The sequence below is a fragment of the Perissodus microlepis genome, chromosome 3 (genome assembly GCF_051167445.1).
Source record: "Perissodus microlepis isolate ML-2025 ecotype Zambia chromosome 3, ASM5116744v1, whole genome shotgun sequence".
In the NCBI taxonomy this organism is placed as follows: domain Eukaryota; kingdom Metazoa; phylum Chordata; class Actinopteri; order Cichliformes; family Cichlidae; genus Perissodus; species Perissodus microlepis.
The window spans coordinates 52553906-52577218 of NC_140463.1; the positions used below are offsets into that span (position 1 = coordinate 52553906).

The window sequence follows — 23313 nt, forward strand, 5'->3', positions numbered from 1 at the left end:
CAAATAAACAAAAAAGAAACATTTTCAAACAGAACAAAGACGCAAACCCGCCCTCCAAACTAACTCGCACTAAGCTAAATGACAAACTAAGACTAGTAATAACTCTGGTAGTTATAATTCTCCACAACTGGTAGTTTCTTTTTCCAGCATGAAAGGGGTTTATTTGACAGCTCTCACTGGACAGACCGATCCTCAGAGCAATGAGGAAGTCCAGGGAACTCTCTGAAGGAGAATTTTGCATTAGCACGTTGGCGGTCTCTTGGCACCATTTCTAACAGCTACAGTTCCCATAATCATCAGTTCAAACTACTGTATATAAGCACAAGTTATTTCGATTTATCACCACTTTGTCCAGATCTGCTAGAAGACCCAAACTGTGACACTCAGATGACAGGAAATCTAATGATCAGGGACAATCTAGGAGGCACCAAAGCTCAGGCGTTCCAGTGTCCCTGTCCACAGTGACGGGAGGGCTCACCGTGGACTCGGAGGGTGCTCACCAAGAACAAACCCCCTGCTCCAAAACTGACACCTGTAATCTTGACTGAAATTCGCAGCTGCACATGTTTTATGGCCAAACAAGACAAAGAGTTATCTGGCCACAATGACAGAAGCTGGTGAGGTTCAAACCCCAGATCCCAGACACCAGCTAAATGAACTCAATTGTGCCAAGGAGAGACAGAATTATGGCAGATGCTTTTGGTCAAAGGTAAGGGACATTTAACCAAATATGCATCTATAACTGTGAGCCTGTGTGGATTAGAAAGAATCCAAAATAAAGTAATTAAAGATTTATGTTGCAGAATTATTTCCCCCAGTGAAAAAGCCCAAAATGACCATAACATCCATGCCCATGATCAGTGTAAATGTCTGACCACAGCTGTAGCACACATGTAATATATTTACCTAGTCCATCTCTGAAGACCACTTTGACTTTCACTGACATCCACACTGACCGCTTGTTTTTGTTGCTATGGTAACCGTTGGTTTGCCCTTTGTCTGACCTTAATACTGCTCTTGTTTCTATTTGTACATCGTTCTGCTTCTTGCTGCTTCTTGTTCCCAAAAGGAGTCTGATTCAGACCAAGAACAAGAGGAAGAGGTAAAAGCAGCCAGCGCTTCTCACTTCCCTCGTCTTCCCATTAGCTCCACTAATCTGTCTTTTCCTCTGTCTGTAGTTTAGACTGTGATTCAGCAGTGACTTAGCTTATCTGTGCTCTTTCCCTCAGTAATAGGTGTAGTGATAGTTAAAATAATTAGCACGTGCAGCGGTCAACACATCCTAACTGTTGTAATTTCCATGTGATCTTTTTCAGACCAACAGACTGCTCGAGAAATGTAAGACAGACTTTTACTTACATACTTTGCTCTGCAACTTGTACTAACGTGGTTGCTGCTCTTTGATAAAAATGCATATATTTATTAATCAAAATAATATATCTCATAAATGGTGTGAATAAGTCTAACATTAGTAATGAGAATGCAGAGGAATAACCAGACTCATACACATTCGCCCTGAAGTCCATCTTTTCAAAGTTATGTTTCTCTCTACTTTTCTTTTTTTATAATGATTTACACCTCATTGTTTCAATTTAATCCAATTTCATTCTTTGACCTTGACAATGCGAGATTGGAGATACGAAGAAAGAGTTAAACAATGCAACTTACGTATGTACATAAATATGATCTTCATTCATACTGTGGTGATGTTTATGTGACGGCCTATATATACATATCTATGTGCTAGCCTGAAAGCCAGCGTAGCGCTAACACTGTCATAATCGTGGTTGCTGATGTGGTTGCACTTGGCCCTGATTGGCCAGGTGGGTGGAGAGGTGCAGCTAGTGTTGTGTTGTGCATAATTTGGGCTTTTATTCTGCATTTCCACACTTCGTTCTGCATTGGTTAGATCAAAAAGAGACTCTCAACAGTAAAATGATTCACAGCTGCTTGTGGGATGTGAGTTAAATGACTGTAGCCATTATATAGTAACAGAATAAATGACCTTTAAAAGGAGAAAGGACAAAATGTGATTCGTCATGAGTGAAGCACATCCAGACTCCACCTTCCTAATTCTGAACTTCCTTTTTCTTCCCAGTATTGTTGTTGTGGTGCAGTTTGTGCCATGTTGTGCTGGGGTTGTGCTGGTATCATATGCTCTAAGTTCCTGAAGTTGGCTACTAGTGTAGTCAGGCTCCTCCCCCTCTCCCCTCCACCATGGCTTGTCTCGTGGTAATGTGAACATTCAGGAAAAAGTCACAAAACATGTTAATTAGATACATTTAACAAATCAACCCATATTTGTTAGCGTTACGTTTTCTAAAGGATATGTTATTGAGTAAAACTCTATGGACCGTGTGTATTTTCAGTATCAATGTCACTGACATTTTAAAAACTGAAATTGCTAAATGAACGGGCCCAGAACTCACCACATTACTGAAAGAAGACAAGCAACTAAGTACCAACTTTCTCATCACTCTTCTCTATGACCTCTCCATCATCATTTCCCTTTACTTTGCATGGAAATAACTTGCCATACTTACAAATGAATGTGTGTGCTGTGTGTTTGTGTGATTATATGTAACGTCCTCTTAGTGAGAGTTCATTTTGTTTGCTCTGTATGTCACCGTTTTTTGCTTCTGTTTCTTTTTTTGTGAGTTTTCATTACGGTTGTCTTTCAAATGCTGATTTAGTCAAAAGCAGAATGGAGTGAAATAGAATTCCTTCATTCCTTTCTTTGAAATAAAATATATTAGCTTTGCAATAGAGCTAAACATGGCAAATCCTCATACGCCATTTACATTATCACTGGCTTTCTTTCATAGAGATAGTGACGTTTCCCATACATCTGAGCAATCTTGAGATGTTTTGATGTTGTTTCTGTTTCATATGTTTTGTTTTGGTTTCCTTTGTTTTGTTGGTTTCTCCATCACATGCTAGTTTTTTTATTAATTCCAGTTTTGATCTGTATTTTTGTCTTGTGAGTGTGGATGCAAGTGTAAAAGCAAGTTATTTCCTGCTCATATCCTTTCCCATTGGTATGTGTTTAGCATTTGCTTTACCACAGCACAGACATATGAAACTACAAGCCTAAGTCCTTTGATTCCCTGGTGTACAGTAGAAACCATTGTGAGTTTGTTGTCCTATGATCCCTGCGGTGTGCTCCAATCTTGTCCTGACCACATTCTCCAATGTCTGTCTCCTTTCATTTAAATTTTTAATTTTCTTTACTCCTTACTTGTTCTTCTTCCGTATGGAAGATGAAGAGACGGAGACGTCAGTCCTGAAATCAGAGCTGATTCGAGAACCAGATCTTCTATCCGACGTGTCAGAGATGAAACAAGATTTGATCAAAATGACTGTCATCTTGACTGCAGACTCCGCTGAGAAATCCCCTTCCTTAGGAGGGTGTGGTCTAGAGAAAGGGACCGAGGAAGTTTCTGGAGAAGCGTTAGAAACAATGGAAAAAGACTTAGAGAAAGTCAAAGAGGACCTAGAGAAAGTCAGTGAAATACTGAGGAGTGGAACGTATGAGGGTGAGGTGGCAGAGGAGGCAGCGAAAGCAGCTAGAATGGCTGAGGAATGGGTTCTCCTCTCAGACAGTGAGATAGAAGAAGCCAAAAAGATGGCAGCTTTAGAAAATCAAGAGCTCGTCTTACGGGAAAGTAGAGGTAACAGAGGGACTCCCAGACCTAAAGCCATCAAGGACAGTGGTGACCTTAAAGAATACCTGCTGGATGTACCAATAAGCTCTAAAGTTAAAGCCAAAAAAGAGACAAGTTTCCAGGAAAGATTCACTGATGTTGTGCTACGCAAAAGTACAAAACCAACCACTCCAACCAAAGTACATGACAAACCCACCACTGGTGATGTTAAAAAGCCAGTGAGACGAAAGGGAAAAGACCAGGGGAAGACAGGGGAATCGACAGAAACAGGGAGTCATCTAAGCGTGCCCACAGCCAAGGCCCCAGCATCCCCTGTATCCCCAGTGATTGAAGAAACTCCCATCGGATCAATCAAGGACAAAGTCAAAGCCTTACAACAGAAAGTGGAGGCAGAGCAAAAGAGCAAAAAGGTCACTGGAAGCAAACCTACGCATTTGCCTGTTATGAGCAAATCCTCCCCAAAAGCCAAAGAAACCGCTAAGTCAAAGCAGGCCCCGCATAAATCCCCTAAAGCTGATTCTGAAAAACTTGAAGAGACCATGTCAGTTAAAGAGCTGATGCAAGCATTCCAAACGGGTCAAGACCCCTCAAAGAGAAAGTCGGGGCTATTTCAGCTCAAAACATCCTCTTCATCCAAATCAGAAAAAAGCACTAAATCTGAAACTATCCACACAAAATCCACGACGAAAGCAGCAGCTTCACACGTCCCTCAAGAGCGAGAAGTGTCATTGGATTCCAAACCCCAAAAGAAACTGATCAGTCAGCAAGACAAAGACATAAAACCCTCTGCTGATTCAGAGCTAACTGACACTGTAGACTTTGGAAACGGTGGCCTTGATGATAGCTCTGGCAGCTTTAAACATGAGGGTGTGGCAGACTCCCTAAGTTCTGGAAATGGATCCTCTCATTTGAGCTCTGAGGACAGTTACAAACACGAGGGTCTAGCCACTCCGGGCACAAGCCCTGAAAGTCTAGGTCTTTCTCCCAAAACTGTAAAGCAGACCTCTACAACTTTGGCACCAGCTGCCACAACAGTAAAGAAAGAGAGTAAAGACACAGAGAAGTGTGGGGATTCTGGTATAGGGACCACTGGTGACCAACTCTCTACAGAATTGACCCTCCTTGTCTCTTCCAGCAAGGCTACAGATGACCACACTACAAGTGAGTCTATATCTGTTAAGAGGAGTGAGTCAAAACCACAAAAGCTTACAAAAAGAATTTCAGAGACTATAGAAACTTTTCTTAGCGATGACGAAAGCCCCGATCATCAGCTAGTATTGTCTTTAGTTGGGTCGTCAGCCCCTAGATCCTCGTCTCAGCATCACGAAAGCTTAGACTTACTTTTAAAACAAGACGCAGATGCTCTCAGTCCGTTAGCTGATGACTCTTTAACAATAAGCCACAGAGACTCGTTAGAGGGTAGTCCTCTCATGGAAGAAAATTCCTCCCACAAATCCCCAGACTCTATTGAACCCAGCCCAACTAAGGAATCACCTCCTCATGACTCCTTAGAGAGCAGTCCTGTAGAGCTAAAAAGCTGCCCATTCTTCCCACTAGGTCTACCTAGCAAATCCTATAGCCATCCAGAGCCTCCCAAAGATGCAGAATTCCCCGAGGAAACTGTGCCCAGTAGGCTTCTTCGAGACCATGAGGCTAGTGCTGATGATGACAGTTGTGAGCAGACGTCTCAGATGACAAGTTCTGGTAAGAGCCCCCTCTCCCCTGACACTCCTAGTTCTGAAGAGGTAAGTTATGAGGTAAACCCCAAACCCCCTGATCATTCATTCCTCTTTGCTCTATCAAAACCGGCTGTCATCCCTGAAGACCCAGAAGAAGATAATGCATCAGACAGCCATGAAGCTAGGAGAAAGATCACTCCTGAGGAAGAGATGTTTAAGATGGCAGCCAAAATAAAAACATTTAATGAAATGGAACAAGACGTGAAGAACAAAACGAAGTCTAGAAAAGATTTGTTTTCTCCAGCAGATGCCAAAATAGGGGATGACAGCTGTGAAAGTGAGAAGCTATCGCAAAGTGAATGTGGGTTCAGTACACCCACAGAGGATTCAAAATTAGCTCTTTTTGTTGATCCCCTTATTAAAGTACAACCTCCCTCTCCTTTTTCAGCAGGTTTGAATGATGGATGCCACAGCAAAGAGGCCAAGAGCACATCATCAACCAGTGTCACCTCAGAGGGACCTCACTCTGTCTCAGACCAGCATCATTCAAAATCCCAAATGAAAAAAGAAGAAAGTTGCCCATTATCTGGAAAAGCCAATAAAGACCATAGCAACACAAAGGCATCAACATCAAATACTAAAAATAGGACTGATGAGCAAAAGGAAGAAAGCTTAAGGAAGTCAAGGGAAGGTAGAGGAGATGATACGCATGGTCAAGAGTTAGAGATTAGTGAACCACAGACAGGTGTGCTGAAAAGATGTAGTAATGTCACAGATGAAGTTAAAGGAGATCAGGCCGGACTCTGTGAAACTATTATTACAAGTAAGACACAGGAAACGTTTAAACCAGAGGTCTGTATCTACGATGACACAGAGGAGGAGGACGAGACACTGGAACCTCCCAGGACCGAGTCCAAAGGTGTCACTGCAAGGGTAGATACCGAGTCTTGGTCTGCAATGCGGGAGGATGATGCCACTTTTGAAGCTCGCGTAAAAGAGGAGGAACAGAAGATACTGAATCTGGTTGTTGACCGTCAGTCTCCAGACACCACACCTGGTAGGACACCAACAGAAGAGAGCACTCCCACCAGTGAGCCCAATCCTTTTCTATTCCAAGAAGGGAAGCTCTTTGAGATGACCCGCAGTGGTGCTATTGACATGACAAAGAGGAGCTACGAGGAAGAGGCTGTTGGCTTTGCCTTTTTCCAGATAGGAGAACAGCCTTTAGAGGAGCCTATCTTAGAAGAGCCCAGACAAGAGAGTCAAAGATCTGCTACAGAACCGGAAGTTGGTCTCAATTTAACACTAGAGGTTAAGACTGGTAACAGTGAGCAATCCAAAGAAACAGCTGATTCACAGCTTCAGTCCTCGCCTGAAAATGAACAGCCAAGCTGCAAAGCTGATGCCTCCAAATCTAAAATCCCCAAAATGGGCATTTCAGCTTCAGCTAAACCTACAAAGAAAGATCAGACATCCCCAGAACTTCTAGAGATGAAAGCAGAGATAACTGAAAGATGCTTAGATTTAGACACAAGTTCGCTTGGTCAAATGATAACAAATGTACAGACAGCAGATACTACTATCACTAGATCAGTTTACTCTGAGCAGGGGGAAGAGTCCTCTGATTCTTCTCCAGAGGAACCACAGTCAGTAATAGAAGCCCCCAAAACAACAGGAAAATCCAAACAAAGCGCTTCCAGTAGTGTTAAAAAGACTCCAGTCAAAGCACCAGCTAAGCCTACTTCTTCTCAAGGCCGTGGTAAATCAACAATTCATTCTCCATCTCATGCAGTTTCCCCTTCCAGCACTCCTAAAAAAGAGGCCATCTCTACTTCTGAATCTAAATCTAGAATTCCAGTTAAAGCTAGCACGATGAAGCCTGACTCTACTGTCAAACGTGCTGAAAATAACCAAGACAAAAAACTTAAGGTCCCTGTGAAAAAGGATACAAGGAGAAAATCTGAGACAGATACAGGTCCCTCTGTGGATGTCAAAACCAAGACTCCATCTTCCAAAGCCAAGAGTTTCTGTGAGGGGGAGTCTCCCAGGGCGTCCTCTAAAAAAGAACAGGGTCGTCCTTTGAGTGCTGAGGCGGCAAAATCTAAGGGTTTTCAGTCCAGATTGCCAGTCCGAGGCAAAAGCGGTCAGTCGTCACATTCAACAACACCCACTAAAGAAAAAAGGGAGCCCTATAAAGAGCCCGTTGAGTTCTTTGAAGAGATAAGTGATGAAGCAGCAAAACTGGTGGCAAGGTTGGCAGAGGCAGACAGAGAGCAAGAGGTTGCGGCCACCATCTCAGATGACGAGAGCAGTCTCATTGATCCTTTAGTCATAGAAAGAGAACATTTCCCAGAGATGCAGTTCCCTCCCTCAGGAGACATCTTTCCCATTAGACCACTGTGGGACGAACCTGTTGAGACACAGATGCAGCGAATCCCAGACGATAAAGTCCAAAGTCAAGGTATCCCCCCAGTTTAAGGGGCTATTCTCTATCTCTTGTGCCTCATTAGTACAATAGCTAAAGGTGCTGCCTCTCTGTCTCTTGTGATTATGTCTTCTTGAAGTAAAAAGAAAAACATGTTGCTTGAGCTGTGTTTTTGTTTGTAATGATGTCTCACTTTCCTTGTATGTGTGCTGAAAATCTCAAGATTGACTTAAAGGCTTTATCAAACTTGTGAAAATAACTTTAAAGATTAAAATGTGACTAATATCCAGAACAATTAAATGTAATGGCAACAATTGATTGAAATGACACATCATGCTCTAGGGTATAGGTCTGGATCCTTAATTAATCCTATGCAAAGACATCGTTAGTAGAACACAAAAAAGAAAGCCAGTGAAGGTGTTTTACTTTTTGTGAACATATCATTTGGAACACATTGCGGTTCTGACCGCTCATGGCTGTCTGGTGGTATTTGCAGTAGATCCACAGGATGAAGCAGAGAGAAAAGAGCAACGGTTGGCCATTATAGCTGACCACCTTGGCTTCAGCTGGACGGGTGAGTGACACCTCATCACGGCGATGAAGCGCTCAAGCTCAATGCATAGTTGGCAGGCCCTCAAGATACACCAGATGTATCTTCAAATATTCACAATTGTTACTGTATCATCTTCTCGCCAACAGAGTTGGCACAGGAGCTTGACTTCAGTGAGGAGAGGATCAATGAGATAAGAACTGGAAACCCCAACTCACTTCAAGACCAAAGCCATGCTCTTCTGAAAGTCTGGACAGAGAGGGAGGGAAATCTTGCCACAGGTCAGTGTTTAGTTCCTGTAGTTGGTACACATTTCTCAGAATTATTGCTTTTTACTTAATAAGTAAAGAAATCTTGTTGTCAGCTTTGAAGTGAAACTTTTATTCTGTTTCAACAGAAGCGACACTTATCAAAAGACTGACAAAGATCAATCGAATGGATATTGTTCACCTTATTGAAAGCAGGACGTCTGAAGAAGAAACCTCACATACGTATGCAGAAATCGAGTGGACCATAGCACAGGACCATAGTGAAGGTCCACAAGCTAACCAAATACTTTGAGTATACAATACTAAAACAGGAAAACTGTAAGATTCATGCACGAGATTAGGTGATGTCTTCTAGTTACTAGAAGTTTACTAGAATCTAGTAAACTTCATTTAACTTCTGTTCAAAGTGGTATGACCGTGAGCTGTTGGATGTTGAGAGGTTCTAAGGCTTCCTGTCCTGTGTGCCCGATCAGGTTTCTCTGCTCTTCATGAAGACATTGACAGCCCCAGGATCAGCAAGCGTACAGAGGCTGCAAAAAAGAGTCCACGCTCAGGACAACAGGTTCCCATAGTGTCAGCAGAAGACCTTTCATCCAGTTTGTCATCACTTCACGAGACAACAGGACGACCGGTGACAGACTCCACAGCAGCAGGCCTTCTTAGAACTGTTCACAAAGACAAGCCACAAAAAGAGATGGAAACAACACAGTGAGTTTCTCTGAATGCTTCGTTTAATGTCACCCCATCCACATTATCTAGTTGTTTATTGACAGCCGTGCACATGTTCTGCAATTGTTCTGCATCTCAACAGAGAGAAACAAGGAACACATTGCTAAGGTTAAAAGCGGTTTGCTAAGATGCTTCCTTTATTACTTCCTTTTAGTGATCATTTTGACACAGATTTGCAAACTTAATACGGTTTTTACCACTATGCATTAAATATTGTCGGTTTAATTTCCTTAAACTTGTGAAATATATTATTTTACAGTAATATGAGTGACTAGGCCGATACTGGGTTATTTTGGTCATTTGTCTCAGCACTGCATTTCTACATTTTCTTTTCTTTGCAGCTTATCACAAAGAACATATGAGGAAATGACAGACTTGGTACACACTGGCAGTTTTAAACAAGTAAGTCCTTTCTTCACATTGTACTGCACCTCTCCCTATAATCTCCGATCCCATGTGCTACACCCTATGTACAAAGGGGCACCCAAGTTATGTGCCCAAGTTACCCCAACGTCCACCTTCCCCACTTTTGAACGATGTGACCATGAAGGGGCTGCTGAAGATGAGGGGGCAGAGGGAGGAGAGGATTGGAGCTTAGAGTGTCTGCAAAGAACCCACTCTGGAGACAAAGCTCATCATTTGTCACCATTGCCTTGGGCAGAGACATCCGACAGTTCTCAGAAAGGTGTATGCGAAAGTCGACCGTTGTCAATGACTGATTTTGGAGACAGTTTGATCGAGTGTGAGCAAGTGGAGCAAGACTTTCAGAAACTGTTGATGGAACTTACAGAAACTGATGAAGAACTACGCCTTACACAACAACATGCTGGTGAAAAAATGCTTCCCACTCAACCTACTACTGTACTCCCTTCTTATCCCCTCAATGTGATGACAGAATGCACCCAAGCAAAACAAATGGCCCCAAAACACATGGATGAAGTTTCATGCCGACTTTATAAGGTCCTGTATGGATGCGATGTTGAGATTGTGGATTCAGATAGTGAGGATGTGTCTTTATTACCTACAACTTACTCCCCTGATTACACAAAGCAAGAAGTCAGGAACAATGAGGTTCATGCAGGTGATAGGCAAACAAAGGCTGATAAAGACATTTCAGAGTTTGTGGTTCAGAGTGATGTGCACCACACTTCTTATACAGGCAGTCTTGATGTGAAATTCACGAGTAGCATGAATGAAACCCAAAATACAAATCAGACTTTAGCTGGTCATCCTGATGATGAGGATAATTTTGAAAAAATGCTGTCGCTTGAACAGAATGTACCTGAAAATGAGAACAAACCAGCAACACCAATGGAGTTAGTATCTGAATATGTTGGCAACTGGGTTATCATTTCACTTTCTGGTACTGAGGAAAGACCGCTTTCTCCAGAGTCGGTAACCGAATACAGGCCAATGTCTCCAGACTCAGCAATGTTAGATATTAGATCGTACTCCCCTGAGTCTGTGACATTAAATGAAGACTTGCCCATAGACTCTCCCATACCACAATATATATCATGTGTGAATCATCCTGTTACCATTAATTACCACTCATCATCATCATCAGAATCTATGCTGTCAGATACAGAGTATGAGGCTATGCCATTGCTTTTTGAGAAAAGAACAGTATCTCCTGATTCTCTTGGCTCTGTTAGTGATAATGAGCAGCTGTTGGTGATTAAAACAGTAGTTAGTGTAGAAGAGGGAAATGTTGAAATGCCTGAAACAGCAGCTTATGAAAGTGCTGATGTAGAGAATGAGTTTTTGGTATTTTCACCTCGTCAGGACAAATCTTCATCTTTAACACAACATTCTATACCAGTCTGTGGTTTAGCTTTTGATGCAGACCACTGCAAGCTCATGTCTCAAATCTGTGACCCACAGTATGTAGGGGTGGCAAACTGCCACTTTTATAGAACCAGGCCGCAATCTTCTCTAGCTGATTCAGAAGACCCTGTTGAAGATAAAGCTGCTGATTTACCATCACGTCATTCTGAAACAAAATGTAGACCAGTAGCGCCAGAAGTGGTATTGCTTGAAGAACTGTTTAGATCGGATTCCTCCCACTCACTGAGGATCTTTCAGGCTAGTTCTGTTACAGCTACAATGGAAAGATCCTCATCACCTGATTCTCTCTGCTCTGATCTAGAATACGGGTCTGTGTCTCTGGAATCATTATTCTCTGAAAACAGAGCTTCATCTCCAGATTCTGTTGATGAAGACATGGCTCTTACATCTGAGTCACCCATCCCAGAGTTTAAAGTAGCTTTGTCAGAAGGTTATGTTACAGCTACAATGGAAAGATCCTCATCACCTGATTCAATTTGCTCTGATCTAGAATACGGGTCTGTGTCTCTGGAACAATTATTCTCTGAAAACAGAGCTTCATCTCCAGATTCTGTTGATGAAGACATGGCTCTTACATCTGAGTCACCCATCCCAGAGTTTAAACTAGCTTTGTCAGAAGGTTATGTTACAGCTACAATGGAAAGATCCTCATCACCTGATTCTCTCTGCTCTGATCTAGAATACGGGTCTGTGTCTCTGGAACAATTATTCTCAGAAAACAGAGCTTCATCTCCAGATTCTGTTGATGGTGACAGGCCACATTCACCTGAGTCACCCATCCCAGAGTTTAAAGTAGCTTTGTCAGAAGGTTATGTTACGGCTACAATGGAAAGATCCTCATCACCTGATTCACTCTGCTCTGATCTAGAATACGGGTCTGTGTCTCTGGAATCATTATTCTCTGAAAACAGAGCTTCATCTCCAGATTCTGTTGATGAAGACATGGCTCTTACATCTGAGTCACCCATCCCAGAGTTTAAACTAGCTTTGTCAGAAGGTTATGTTACAGCTACAATGGAAAGATCCTCATCACCTGATTCAATTTGCTCTGATCTAGAATACGGGTCTGTGTCTCTGGAATCATTATTCTCTGAAAACAGAGCTTCATCTCCAGATTCTGTTGATGAAGACATGGCTCTTACATCTGAGTCACCCATCCCAGAGTTTAAAGTAGCTTTGTCAGAAGGTTATGTTACGGCTACAATGGAAAGGTCCTCATCACCTGATTCTCTCTGCTCTGATCTAGAATACGGGTCTGTGTCTCTGGAATCATTATTCTCTGAAAACAGAGCTTCATCTCCAGATTCTGTTGATGAAGACATGGCTCTTACATCTGAGTCACCCATCCCAGAGTTTAAAGTAGCTTTGTCAGAAGGTTATGTTACCGCTACAATGGAAAGGTCCTCATCACCTGATTCTCTCTGCTCTGATCTAGAATACGGGTCTGTGTCTCTGGAATCATTATTCTCTGAAAACAGAGCTTCATCTCCAGATTCTGTTGATGAAGACATGGCTCTTACATCTGAGTCACCCATCCCAGAGTTTAAAGTAGCTTTGTCAGAAGGTTATGTTACGGCTACAATGGAAAGATCCTCATCACCTGATTCTCTCTGCTCTGATCTAGAATACGGGTCTGTGTCTCTGGAATCATTATTCTCTGAAAACAGAGCTTCATCTCCAGATTCTGTTGATGAAGACATGGCTCTTACATCTGAGTCACCCATCCCAGAGTTTAAAGTAGCTTTGTCAGAAGGTTATGTTACAGCTACAATGGAAAGATCCTCATCACCTGATTCAATTTGCTCTGATCTAGAATACGGGTCTGTGTCTCTGGAACAATTATTCTCTGAAAACAGAGCTTCATCTCCAGATTCTGTTGATGAAGACATGGCTCTTACATCTGAGTCACCCATCCCAGAGTTTAAACTAGCTTTGTCAGAAGGTTATGTTACCGCTATAATGGAAAGATCCTCATCACCTGATTCAATTTGCTCTGATCTAGAATACGGGTCTGTGTCTCTGGAATCATTATTCTCTGAAAACAGAGCTTCATCTCCAGATTCTGTTGATGAAGACATGGCTCTTACATCTGAGTCACCCATCCCAGAGTTTAAACTAGCTTTGTCAGAAGGTTATGTTACAGCTACAATGGAAAGATCCTCATCACCTGATTCACTCTGCTCTGATCTAGAATACGGGTCTGTGTCTCTGGAACCATTATTCTCAGAAAACAGAGCTTCATCTCCAGATTCTGTTGATGGTGACAGGCCACATTCACCTGAGTCACCCATCCCAGAGTTTAAAGTAGCTTTGTCAGAAGGTTATGTTACGGCTACAATGGAAAGATCCTCATCACCTGATTCACTCTGCTCTGATCTAGAATACGGGTCTGTGTCTCTGGAATCATTATTCTCTGAAAACAGAGCTTCATCTCCAGATTCTGTTGATGAAGACATGGCTCTTACATCTGAGTCACCCATCCCAGAGTTTAAACTAGCTTTGTCAGAAGGTTATGTTACAGCTACAATGGAAAGATCCTCATCACCTGATTCAATTTGCTCTGATCTAGAATACGGGTCTGTGTCTCTGGAATCATTATTCTCTGAAAACAGAGCTTCATCTCCAGATTCTGTTGATGAAGACATGGCTCTTACATCTGAGTCACCCATCCCAGAGTTTAAAGTAGCTTTGTCAGAAGGTTATGTTACGGCTACAATGGAAAGGTCCTCATCACCTGATTCTCTCTGCTCTGATCTAGAATACGGGTCTGTGTCTCTGGAATCATTATTCTCTGAAAACAGAGCTTCATCTCCAGATTCTGTTGATGAAGACATGGCTCTTACATCTGAGTCACCCATCCCAGAGTTTAAAGTAGCTTTGTCAGAAGGTTATGTTACCGCTACAATGGAAAGGTCCTCATCACCTGATTCTCTCTGCTCTGATCTAGAATACGGGTCTGTGTCTCTGGAATCATTATTCTCTGAAAACAGAGCTTCATCTCCAGATTCTGTTGATGAAGACATGGCTCTTACATCTGAGTCACCCATCCCAGAGTTTAAAGTAGCTTTGTCAGAAGGTTATGTTACCGCTACAATGGAAAGGTCCTCATCACCTGATTCTCTCTGCTCTGATCTAGAATACGGGTCTGTGTCTCTGGAATCATTATTCTCAGAAAACAGAGCTTCATCTCCAGATTCTGTTGATGGTGACAGGCTACATTCACCTGAGTCACCCATCCCAGAGTTTAAAGTAGCTTTGTCAGAAGGTTATGTTACAGCTACAATGGAAAGGTCCTCATCACCTGATTCACTCTGCTCTGATCTAGAATATGGGTCTGTGTCTCTGGAACAATTATTCTCTGAAAACAGAGCTTCATCTCCAGATTCTGTTGATGAAGACATGGCTCTTACATCTGAGTCACCCATCCCAGATTTTAAAGTAGCTTTGTCAGAAGGTTACATTACAGCTACAATGGAAAGATCCTCATCACCTGATTCACTCTGCTCTGATCTAGAATACGGGTCTGTGTCTCTGGAACAATTATTCTCAGAAAACAGAGCTTCATCTCCAGATTCTGTTGATGAAGACATGGCTCTTACATCTGAGTCACCCATCCCAGATTTTAAAGTAGCTTTGTCAGAAGGTTACATTACAGCTACAATGGAAAGATCCTCATCACCTGATTCACTCTCCTCTGATCTAGAATACGGGTCTGTGTCTCTGGAACCATTATTCTCAGAAAACAGAGCTTCATCTCCAGATTCTGTTGATGGTGACAGGCCACATTCACCTGAGTCACCCATCCCAGAGTTTAAAGTAGCTTTGTCAGAAGGTTATGTTACGGCTACAATGGAAAGATCCTCATCACCTGATTCACTCTGCTCTGATCTAGAATACGGGTCTGTGTCTCTGGAATCATTATTCTCTGAAAACAGAGCTTCATCTCCAGATTCTGTTGATGAAGACATGGCTCTTACATCTGAGTCACCCATCCCAGAGTTTAAACTAGCTTTGTCAGAAGGTTATGTTACAGCTACAATGGAAAGATCCTCATCACCTGATTCAATTTGCTCTGATCTAGAATACGGGTCTGTGTCTCTGGAATCATTATTCTCTGAAAACAGAGCTTCATCTCCAGATTCTGTTGATGAAGACATGGCTCTTACATCTGAGTCACCCATCCCAGAGTTTAAAGTAGCTTTGTCAGAAGGTTATGTTACGGCTACAATGGAAAGGTCCTCATCACCTGATTCTCTCTGCTCTGATCTAGAATACGGGTCTGTGTCTCTGGAATCATTATTCTCAGAAAACAGAGCTTCATCTCCAGATTCTGTTGATGGTGACAGGCTACATTCACCTGAGTCACCCATCCCAGAGTTTAAAGTAGCTTTGTCAGAAGGTTATGTTACAGCTACAATGGAAAGGTCCTCATCACCTGATTCACTCTGCTCTGATCTAGAATACGGGTCTGTGTCTCTGGAACAATTATTCTCAGAAAACAGAGCTTCATCTCCAGATTCTGTTGATGAAGACATGGCTCTTACATCTGAGTCACCCATCCCAGATTTTAAAGTAGCTTTGTCAGAAGGTTACATTACAGCTACAATGGAAAGATCCTCATCACCTGATTCACTCTCCTCTGATCTAGAATACGGGTCTGTGTCTCTGGAACCATTATTCTCTGAAAACCGAGCTTCATCTCCAGATTCTGTTGATGAAGACAGAGCGCTATGTGCCATTACAGCTACTCTTGGAAAACCCTTAACACCCGTTTCTCTTTCGTCAAGGAGTGAGTACTCAGCTCTATCATTTTGCTCTGCAGTTCGACCTTCATCTCTTTATTCTGAAATTTCTGGAGAAGACAGTGGTTACTTTCCAACACCGACATTTGAAACAGGTCTTACTGAATCAATTTCATTTACTGATCATAAATTACTACTTTCTAAGTCACTAATTTCAAATTCAGAGCTTCAACAATCAAGTGTAGACATAACTTGTACTGAACAGACACCCAAATCTCCCGAATCAGGAGTCACAGAGTTTACAGAGACTGCTGGTAGTGGTAAGTCCTTAAAGAAGGTTAAAGTGCCCATCTATAAACTTGTTTATGGTGCTGAATTTTGGAAGCTAAGTTCTCAAATACATGATCATCACTATGTCGGAGAGACAAGTAAAACTGGGTTTTTTGAGTATGCTGGAACAAAAACTGAGTATGTTCTGGAGGATTCAGAGGACAGACCATTGTCACCTGATTCTAAGTCAGAAAACAGGTCTTTATTGCTGGAGGAAATTACAGATTCTCCAGATTCTTTGAAAGGCATCTGCTCGGATTCCCCAGTTCCTCCGATTTTCCCTTACTTTTCTAACATTTCAGAGTGTCACTCATCAGCTGTGTCAACTGATGGATCAGACCACAACAAAAGGAGGCCTTTATCACATGTTTCTGTAATATCTGCAGATGGAAGCGTTCCATTTTTACCTAGTTCACCCTTACAAGACTTCAGACCTGTTGTACCTGAATTGCACACAGCTGCCTTTGGATATAGGTCCTCCAAACCAGAGTCATTGCTTTCACATACTGAATATGGCTTCTCAACTTCAGTGGTCTTTACAGATGAGAGAACAGACTCACCTCAGTCAGCTTCCAATCTTGAAGACAAGATGTCAGCAGCTGATGAAACATTTAGGGCACACCAGATGATATGTCAGCTGTATGATCCTCATTATGTAGGAGAAGGTTTTGTAAACAGAGCTGAAATAGTTGATGATACTGGGACCAATGTAGAATGTATTCAATTTGATTCAGATGTGGAAGAGAAGGAATTTTCTGCTTTATTTTTTGAACCTTCCTTTTCATCAGAGTTTAGTCCTGCTGAGTCCTGCATCCTTGGCAGTCCAGGGTCTTTCAATTCAGAAACTGAATTGCGGCCACTTTCACCAGAGTCAGTCATGGAATATAGGCCCATGTCACCTGAAGACTTAGTGACAGAAATAAGAAGATGGTCTCCTGACTCATGGGCATCCATTAATGAGTTTAGGCCTCTATCTCCAGACTCTCCTCTACCACCACCATTCAACCCAGATATAGAAGAAGGTGTGTTAGTTTTTGGAAGCAGGTCATCATCACCTACATTTCTCATGCTGGACAATGACTTAGAAGTTTTGGACATGGAATTTTTTGAGGTGAAGGGGGGATCATTTACACCAGATTCTGAAAATGAATTTAGGACACTTTCCCCTGATTCACCTATACCTGAATTCAAACATTTTATATTTCACCCCCCAAGTGTTTCGAATGCTGAATGCAGGACCAGTTCAACTGAATCTGTTTGTTTTTCTGATTTAGAATTTGAAGAGGGTCGATTTGTATCAATGACAGATGAACGCCGACTTCCATCGCCTGATTCAGGCATATCTAGAGACGAAAGTCAAACTCAATCACCAGATTCATCTGAACCTCAGGTCATGTCAGGAGTAGTTGAACGTTACCCATCGTTTGTTGAGTTTAGATCAACAGTTATGTCTGATGTTAAGTATTCATCTTTAGCTAACCGCTTACTTGATACTGAAGATAGGCCAGTTGTTGTAGAATCATTAGAATCAGAAACTGAAGAGAAACCTTTGACCTTTGACTCTATATCAGAGTATAGAATCTCCTCACCTGTATCACTAATGGCAAATGTCACATCATCTTCTCCTGAATCAAGTGGCTCTCTAAACAAATCAGGTCATTTACCAAATTCCACTCTTTCTTATGTTGATGCCAGTGGTCACAGGTTGTCATCACCTGAATCGGTAACTTCAGAAATAGAATATGCTCCTTTGATTTCACAGATGTTTGATGTTAAGGACAGACCAGAGTCCTGCCAATCAGATGTGTCTGACCTCAGATGTTTGTCTCCTGACTCGCCACTACCCCAGTACACCACTATGTTAGAAGTCAAATACTGGCCCTTATCACCCATATCAGTATATTCAGATGAAGATTCAGAGAGAGATTTGTGTGCTACAGGGCTTTTTAAGGACAGAGCCGAATCTTCTGAATCAGCTGCATCAGAGTTTAAACTTTTACTAGACTCACCAATTCCTGAATTTAGACCAGATCTAGAATCATCAATATCATATACAGACTTCAGGTCTTGTTCACCTAAATCTGTGTTATCTGATTTTGAAACAGAGTTATATTCTCTTATGGTCCCAGAAGGCCAGCATTCATCTCCAGAATCCTTACCATCTGTGAGCAAATACAGAAGTCTTTCTCCTGATTCCCCTGTACCTGACTTCAGACGGGGTTTGCCAGAAACTAATGTTGAGTTCAAAGCTCACGGGTCATCGTCACTTGAATCAGTGGCTTCAGAAACAGAATATGCTCCTCTGATTTTACAGATGTTTGAGGACAGGGCAGAATCTCCTGATTCAACTCAGTCAGAAGATCATTTTAAACCCCTTTCACCTGCCTCACCCATTCAGTTACCTCGTGAGTCTCACAGTGCTTTAAGGTCCATGTCCCCTGAGTCAGTGCTTTCAGACCTAAAAATAGACCTCCCAACACTTGGTAAACCACTTTCTCCTGAATCTCTATCATCAGATAAACTTTCACCTGATTCACCTGTACCTGACTGTGTGAAAACACTGTTTAGAGTACCCAAAAATGTCTTTGTACAAAGATCGGCATCTCATGAGTCAACATGTTCGGACGATGAATATATTGTTGTAAGTTTAAGCTCACTAGTTCATGACATGAGATGCTCTTCACCTGGCTCGGTAGCATCTGGAGATGAGTACCAAGTGCAGTCACCAGACTCGCCAATACCCGATTACACACCAGGAATGCCAGAACGTGTCATTGTAAATGTTGGGTATCGCTCATCCTCTCCTGAATCCATCGAATCGGATGTCGAGTACGCTGTGAGGGACTTTTTGATGTCCACAATTTTCTGTGTTGAGAACAGACCAGATTCTCCTGAATCAGTAGAATCAGAAACAGAAGAAAGGCCGCTCTCTGTTGAATCTATACCAGAATACAGGCCCATGTCTCCTGGGACATTAGTGCTACTTGGAAACATTAGATCAGCATCTCCAGAATCTACTCGGTCATTTGATGAACACAAGAAGCTTTCTCCAGACTCACCTCTCCCTTGGTTTGCACAAAATGTTTTTGAGGCTCCAGCAGCAGGAACACTTTATGGGAGCTCATCCTCTGAATCATTATCATCATTGTTTTCAGATCTGGACTGTGATCTGACATATTCTCCATTTAATGCAAAAGTCACTACCAAGAGAGCATTGTCAGCGCAGTCCGAAAGATCATATGATGAACTCCTGGGATCTGAATCACCAGTGCCCGATTTCACAAAGAGTTTTGTGGAAACTTTCACGTGTGTGAGAAACATGTCACCATTAGACTTTTCAGATTCTGACAGTTTATCCCAGGCTTCAGCTCCATTCTGCACGGAAGAAAGAACAACATCACCTGAATCTTTAGTATTAGATATGGAGGAAACACTTGCATCCAGATCATCTTTAAATGAATCAAAAGACCCACCTGACCCTAAAGAATCATTAATTATGGTAACTGAGTATAATCTCGCTGATGATGCTGAGCGATGGAGTCCAAGTTCTCAAGCAAGTCATCTTCAGTGTGCCAGAGAAACTTTGCATAGTAAAAAAAGGTTTACACAGTTTGTTGACAGCACAATAGACTACGAGAGAAGTGAAACAGATGATGAAAATCGGACAGAAAAGGATAAAAATTCAGAGGAGGCAGAGTCACTTCCACCTATGACTGAACACATTTTCTCTTCACGAGCACTTCCATACAGACAGGGAAAGTCTATATTTGAATTGCCTGAGGCAGAAACACAGGATGAAGGTTCACCAGAATCCCCCATGTCCCCCAATGCAGTCATGGTGTTAGACGTAAGAGCACCATCACCAGAACCTGTGACATCAGTCAGTCAGTTCAGACCACTTTCACCAGATTCTCCAGTACCAGAATTTACAGTGGCATTGTCAGAATGTGTAAGGTTTCCCAGATCATCATCATCGTCGCCTTTAGCATTGGGTTCAGATCATACGCCACTGAATTTAGAATTTGACTTTGGAGAACGCAGACCATCATCTGTGGAAGTTCCACTGTTTGATGATCAAAACGAGACAGACAGGCCACTATCCTCTGAGTCCTCTGAATACATACCTGTGTCATTTGAATCTGCCGTACACATGGCTGACAAAAGAGCATCATCTCCAGAATCAATGCCAGAGTTCAATGAGAACAGGCCGCTGTCTCCAGACTCTCCCATCCCTCAGTTTACAGAGTCATTGGAGGCTTACAGCACTATTTGTGAGTCATCGTCAACTGACTCACAGAGTTCAGACTCAGAGTACGAGTTGATTGTCAAATCATCAAAAGTTGCTGGTAGTGACAGACCATCCTCACCTGAATCTGTGTCGTCTCTCGGTGAGTTTGAACAACTGTTACCTGACTCACCGGTACCTGAATTTATGAGAATATTGTCGTCTTATTTTATGAATGCTACTCCAGTAGATAGATCATCTTCTCCGGTTTCTTTTGCATCAGACTCTGAGTTTGTGGCCTTGCCTGTTGATTGTTGGATTAATGATATTTCGCGACCTTTGAGCCCTGAAACTGCGGAATCAGAGGAGGAATTAGACTCTGGTCCATCTTCATCGTTACTTATCAAAAGCCCAATAGCGATGTCACCGTTAGTAATTCAAATTGGGGATAAGTCTGGTGAAGAACGTCCTAAGTGGCAAGAAATGAAAGAATTACAACCAGAATTTCGGTCATACAAAGAATGGATGGAACCCGGATCCGAGGTCGGAAGCTTCTCAACTTCACAAACCACCGTCTGTGAGGAAGACTCACATGTTAATGATGGTGAAGGAAAGCAGAAGAAGACCCAGCCTGTTAGTGTTGATGATCTAAAGACCAAGCTAGCCTCTCAAAGGGTAAGACTGAAAGCATGAAATCCAGCAGAGAGTAACTAGTTTTGATTAACGTAACCTTTTATGTCACTTGGACATAAAAAAGTGTAACTGTGTGACAAAAAAAGGATAAATACATTGCTGAACTAACAACAACATGGAGTGCATTAATGCTGGGGATGAGTCGTGAGCTACTAATTATTCCCTTCAGTTCATTTGTCTGATGACAGACGGTTGCATTTCTTGCAGTCTGTTGCACGTTTCTAAGCAGTAAACCTATTTCCCTAAACTCAGACTAAACTTGCTTTGTTTTTCTGGATTAAAAAAGGCTTTGTCTGCATAGTTAAAGCTCACCCTCTGGTATTCTTAGTTAGCTACTGAGATAATGTTGAAATTTCACTTCCAGGCTCCTGAGACACCAAAGGAAACACGGTTTCAAACAGACGATGACACACAGCTTCGGTCTGCTACAACAATAACACAGCAGAGCAGTAACATAGGTGTGCTCTTTGCTGAAGACAAGCTGATGGCATCAGTCCCTCTACAGCTACCTGAACACAGCACATACACAACTCACAGAGCTGTTACTCCAATTCTGCCTTCACGTGAGAAAGCTTCATTTGCATCCCACAGGTGCTCTGAGTGGGAGTCGTCCCTGAAGCAAGCACAATCTAGTGAGCACTTTTCACCCTCGCCAACTCCTGATAGAGATTACCAGGCAATGCTTCCAGAACATCTGAGAGCTCCTGAGTGTAGCCAAGTGTCCTTGAATGACAGGAGCCTCCTGTTGTCAGTGTTCAGCGACTCTATGTCAGCTAAGCTTGAGAGCCAAGCTCTGACTAAGAGAGAGTCTGAAACCCTTGGAGACACCGAAGACTTTTCACCAGACTTTAAGAAGGTCCTCACAGGAACTAGTGAGAAACAAGCGTCCGAATCTGAATTAGGTAAACCGAATGTCCCAGTAAAGCAGCACTTCAAGGGCTCTGAATCTCCACAGCACTCTGATTCAGATATGGAGTTCTTTGACTGCAGACAAGCCTTCTCTGACTTTTCGGAACCAGAAGATGTGATTACCTATCATATCTCTGAACCCCCTTCACCAGTACCTGGGAGTAGTCTTGATACTGGCCTTCAGCGTGCTACTCAAGCAAACCAGCTCTTCTTGCGGGCAGAAGATAGAAATCTCTTCTCTCCCAGTAGTGAAAGTCTTCCTGAATTTGCTTATGATGTAGAGGCGTATCAGACAGACAGTGGGCTCCCCGTACTGGAGGAGCTCCCTTCCAGAGATCAGGCAGAATACTATGACGATGATGACTTCCTGGGACGGGTAAGAGGTTGAGCATGAGCACAGTGCTGTGGATCTGCATTCCTAAATCAAGAGAAGCAAGCAGTCTGTACTTTGGAGACTAAAAGACACTGAAAATGCTTTTGTGTGCATAAATATTAGAAATATTGCAAATTTCATAACACAAACACTTCTTCCTCACACCAGTGTGCTGTTTGGGGTTTGTTTGTTTGCAGTATCTCAAACTGTTGATGAAATGCATGAGCTGCTGTAAAGAATCTTTAACAGAGACATTTGCACCTGTTTGCTTTAATTTCTGCCTGTTGTAGGTCATCCCACTAATATGTACAGATAATTGCCCCCTTAAATATATGCAAAAAGAATTTCCTTTAGCTATGAAGGATACAGTCATATGGGGAAAGTGCAGTTATGCTTTTGTTTATGCACAGCTCTCTTAAGGTAAAGAGTTGAGTTCTGGTCTTTGGACTACTACCCCAGCTCGAGTCTTTTATTTTTTAGCCGTTCTGTTGCAGATTTGTGGGAGTACTTCAGACCCCCCTTTGTTCTTCAGCAGTGGTAGTGTCTTCGGTACAGGTGGCCTTACATTTGACCCTAGAACACTGGGATTCGGGACTTCATGGTGAACTCACTGACTGCACGTACCCAGGCCAAGTGCAGCTCATCGCCTCTACTCTAACTCCTGCTAACAATGTTTCCACTTTGACTTGTTTGGACGTCAGATTGATGGACAGCAACAATTTCTGGCCAACAATCTGGGCAGCTCATTGCTGAGTTCATTGCTTGTGTGGATGCACACCTGAATGCTGTAGACTTCTGCTCACATGCATTTGATTAGCAGAACCTGCTACTGCTACTTACCCTCTTAATTCCTGTGGAAGCAGTAACAGTGTACTC

The 23313-nt window shown here is 42.4% G+C and overlaps 1 protein-coding gene across 20 annotated transcripts in view; it reads left to right on the plus strand.

Moving 5' to 3' along the window:
- The window catches only part of LOC146391933 (ankyrin-2-like), a 157430-nt gene that overhangs the window by 128570 nt on the left and 5547 nt on the right, over window positions 1–23313 (plus strand). For 12 of the 20 annotated variants that reach the window (XM_084915322.1, XM_084915316.1, XM_084915340.1 and 9 more), the window contains 8 exons: window positions 1070–1102; window positions 1317–1338; window positions 3261–7805; window positions 8266–8343; window positions 8469–8600; window positions 8717–8854; window positions 9062–9296; window positions 9659–9719. In XM_084915322.1, the coding sequence (XP_084771448.1) occupies window positions 1070–1102; window positions 1317–1338; window positions 3261–7805; window positions 8266–8343; window positions 8469–8600; window positions 8717–8854; window positions 9062–9296; window positions 9659–9719 (5244 nt within the window). The other 8 variants (XM_084915414.1, XM_084915388.1, XM_084915361.1 and 5 more) reach the window with 7 other exon arrangements.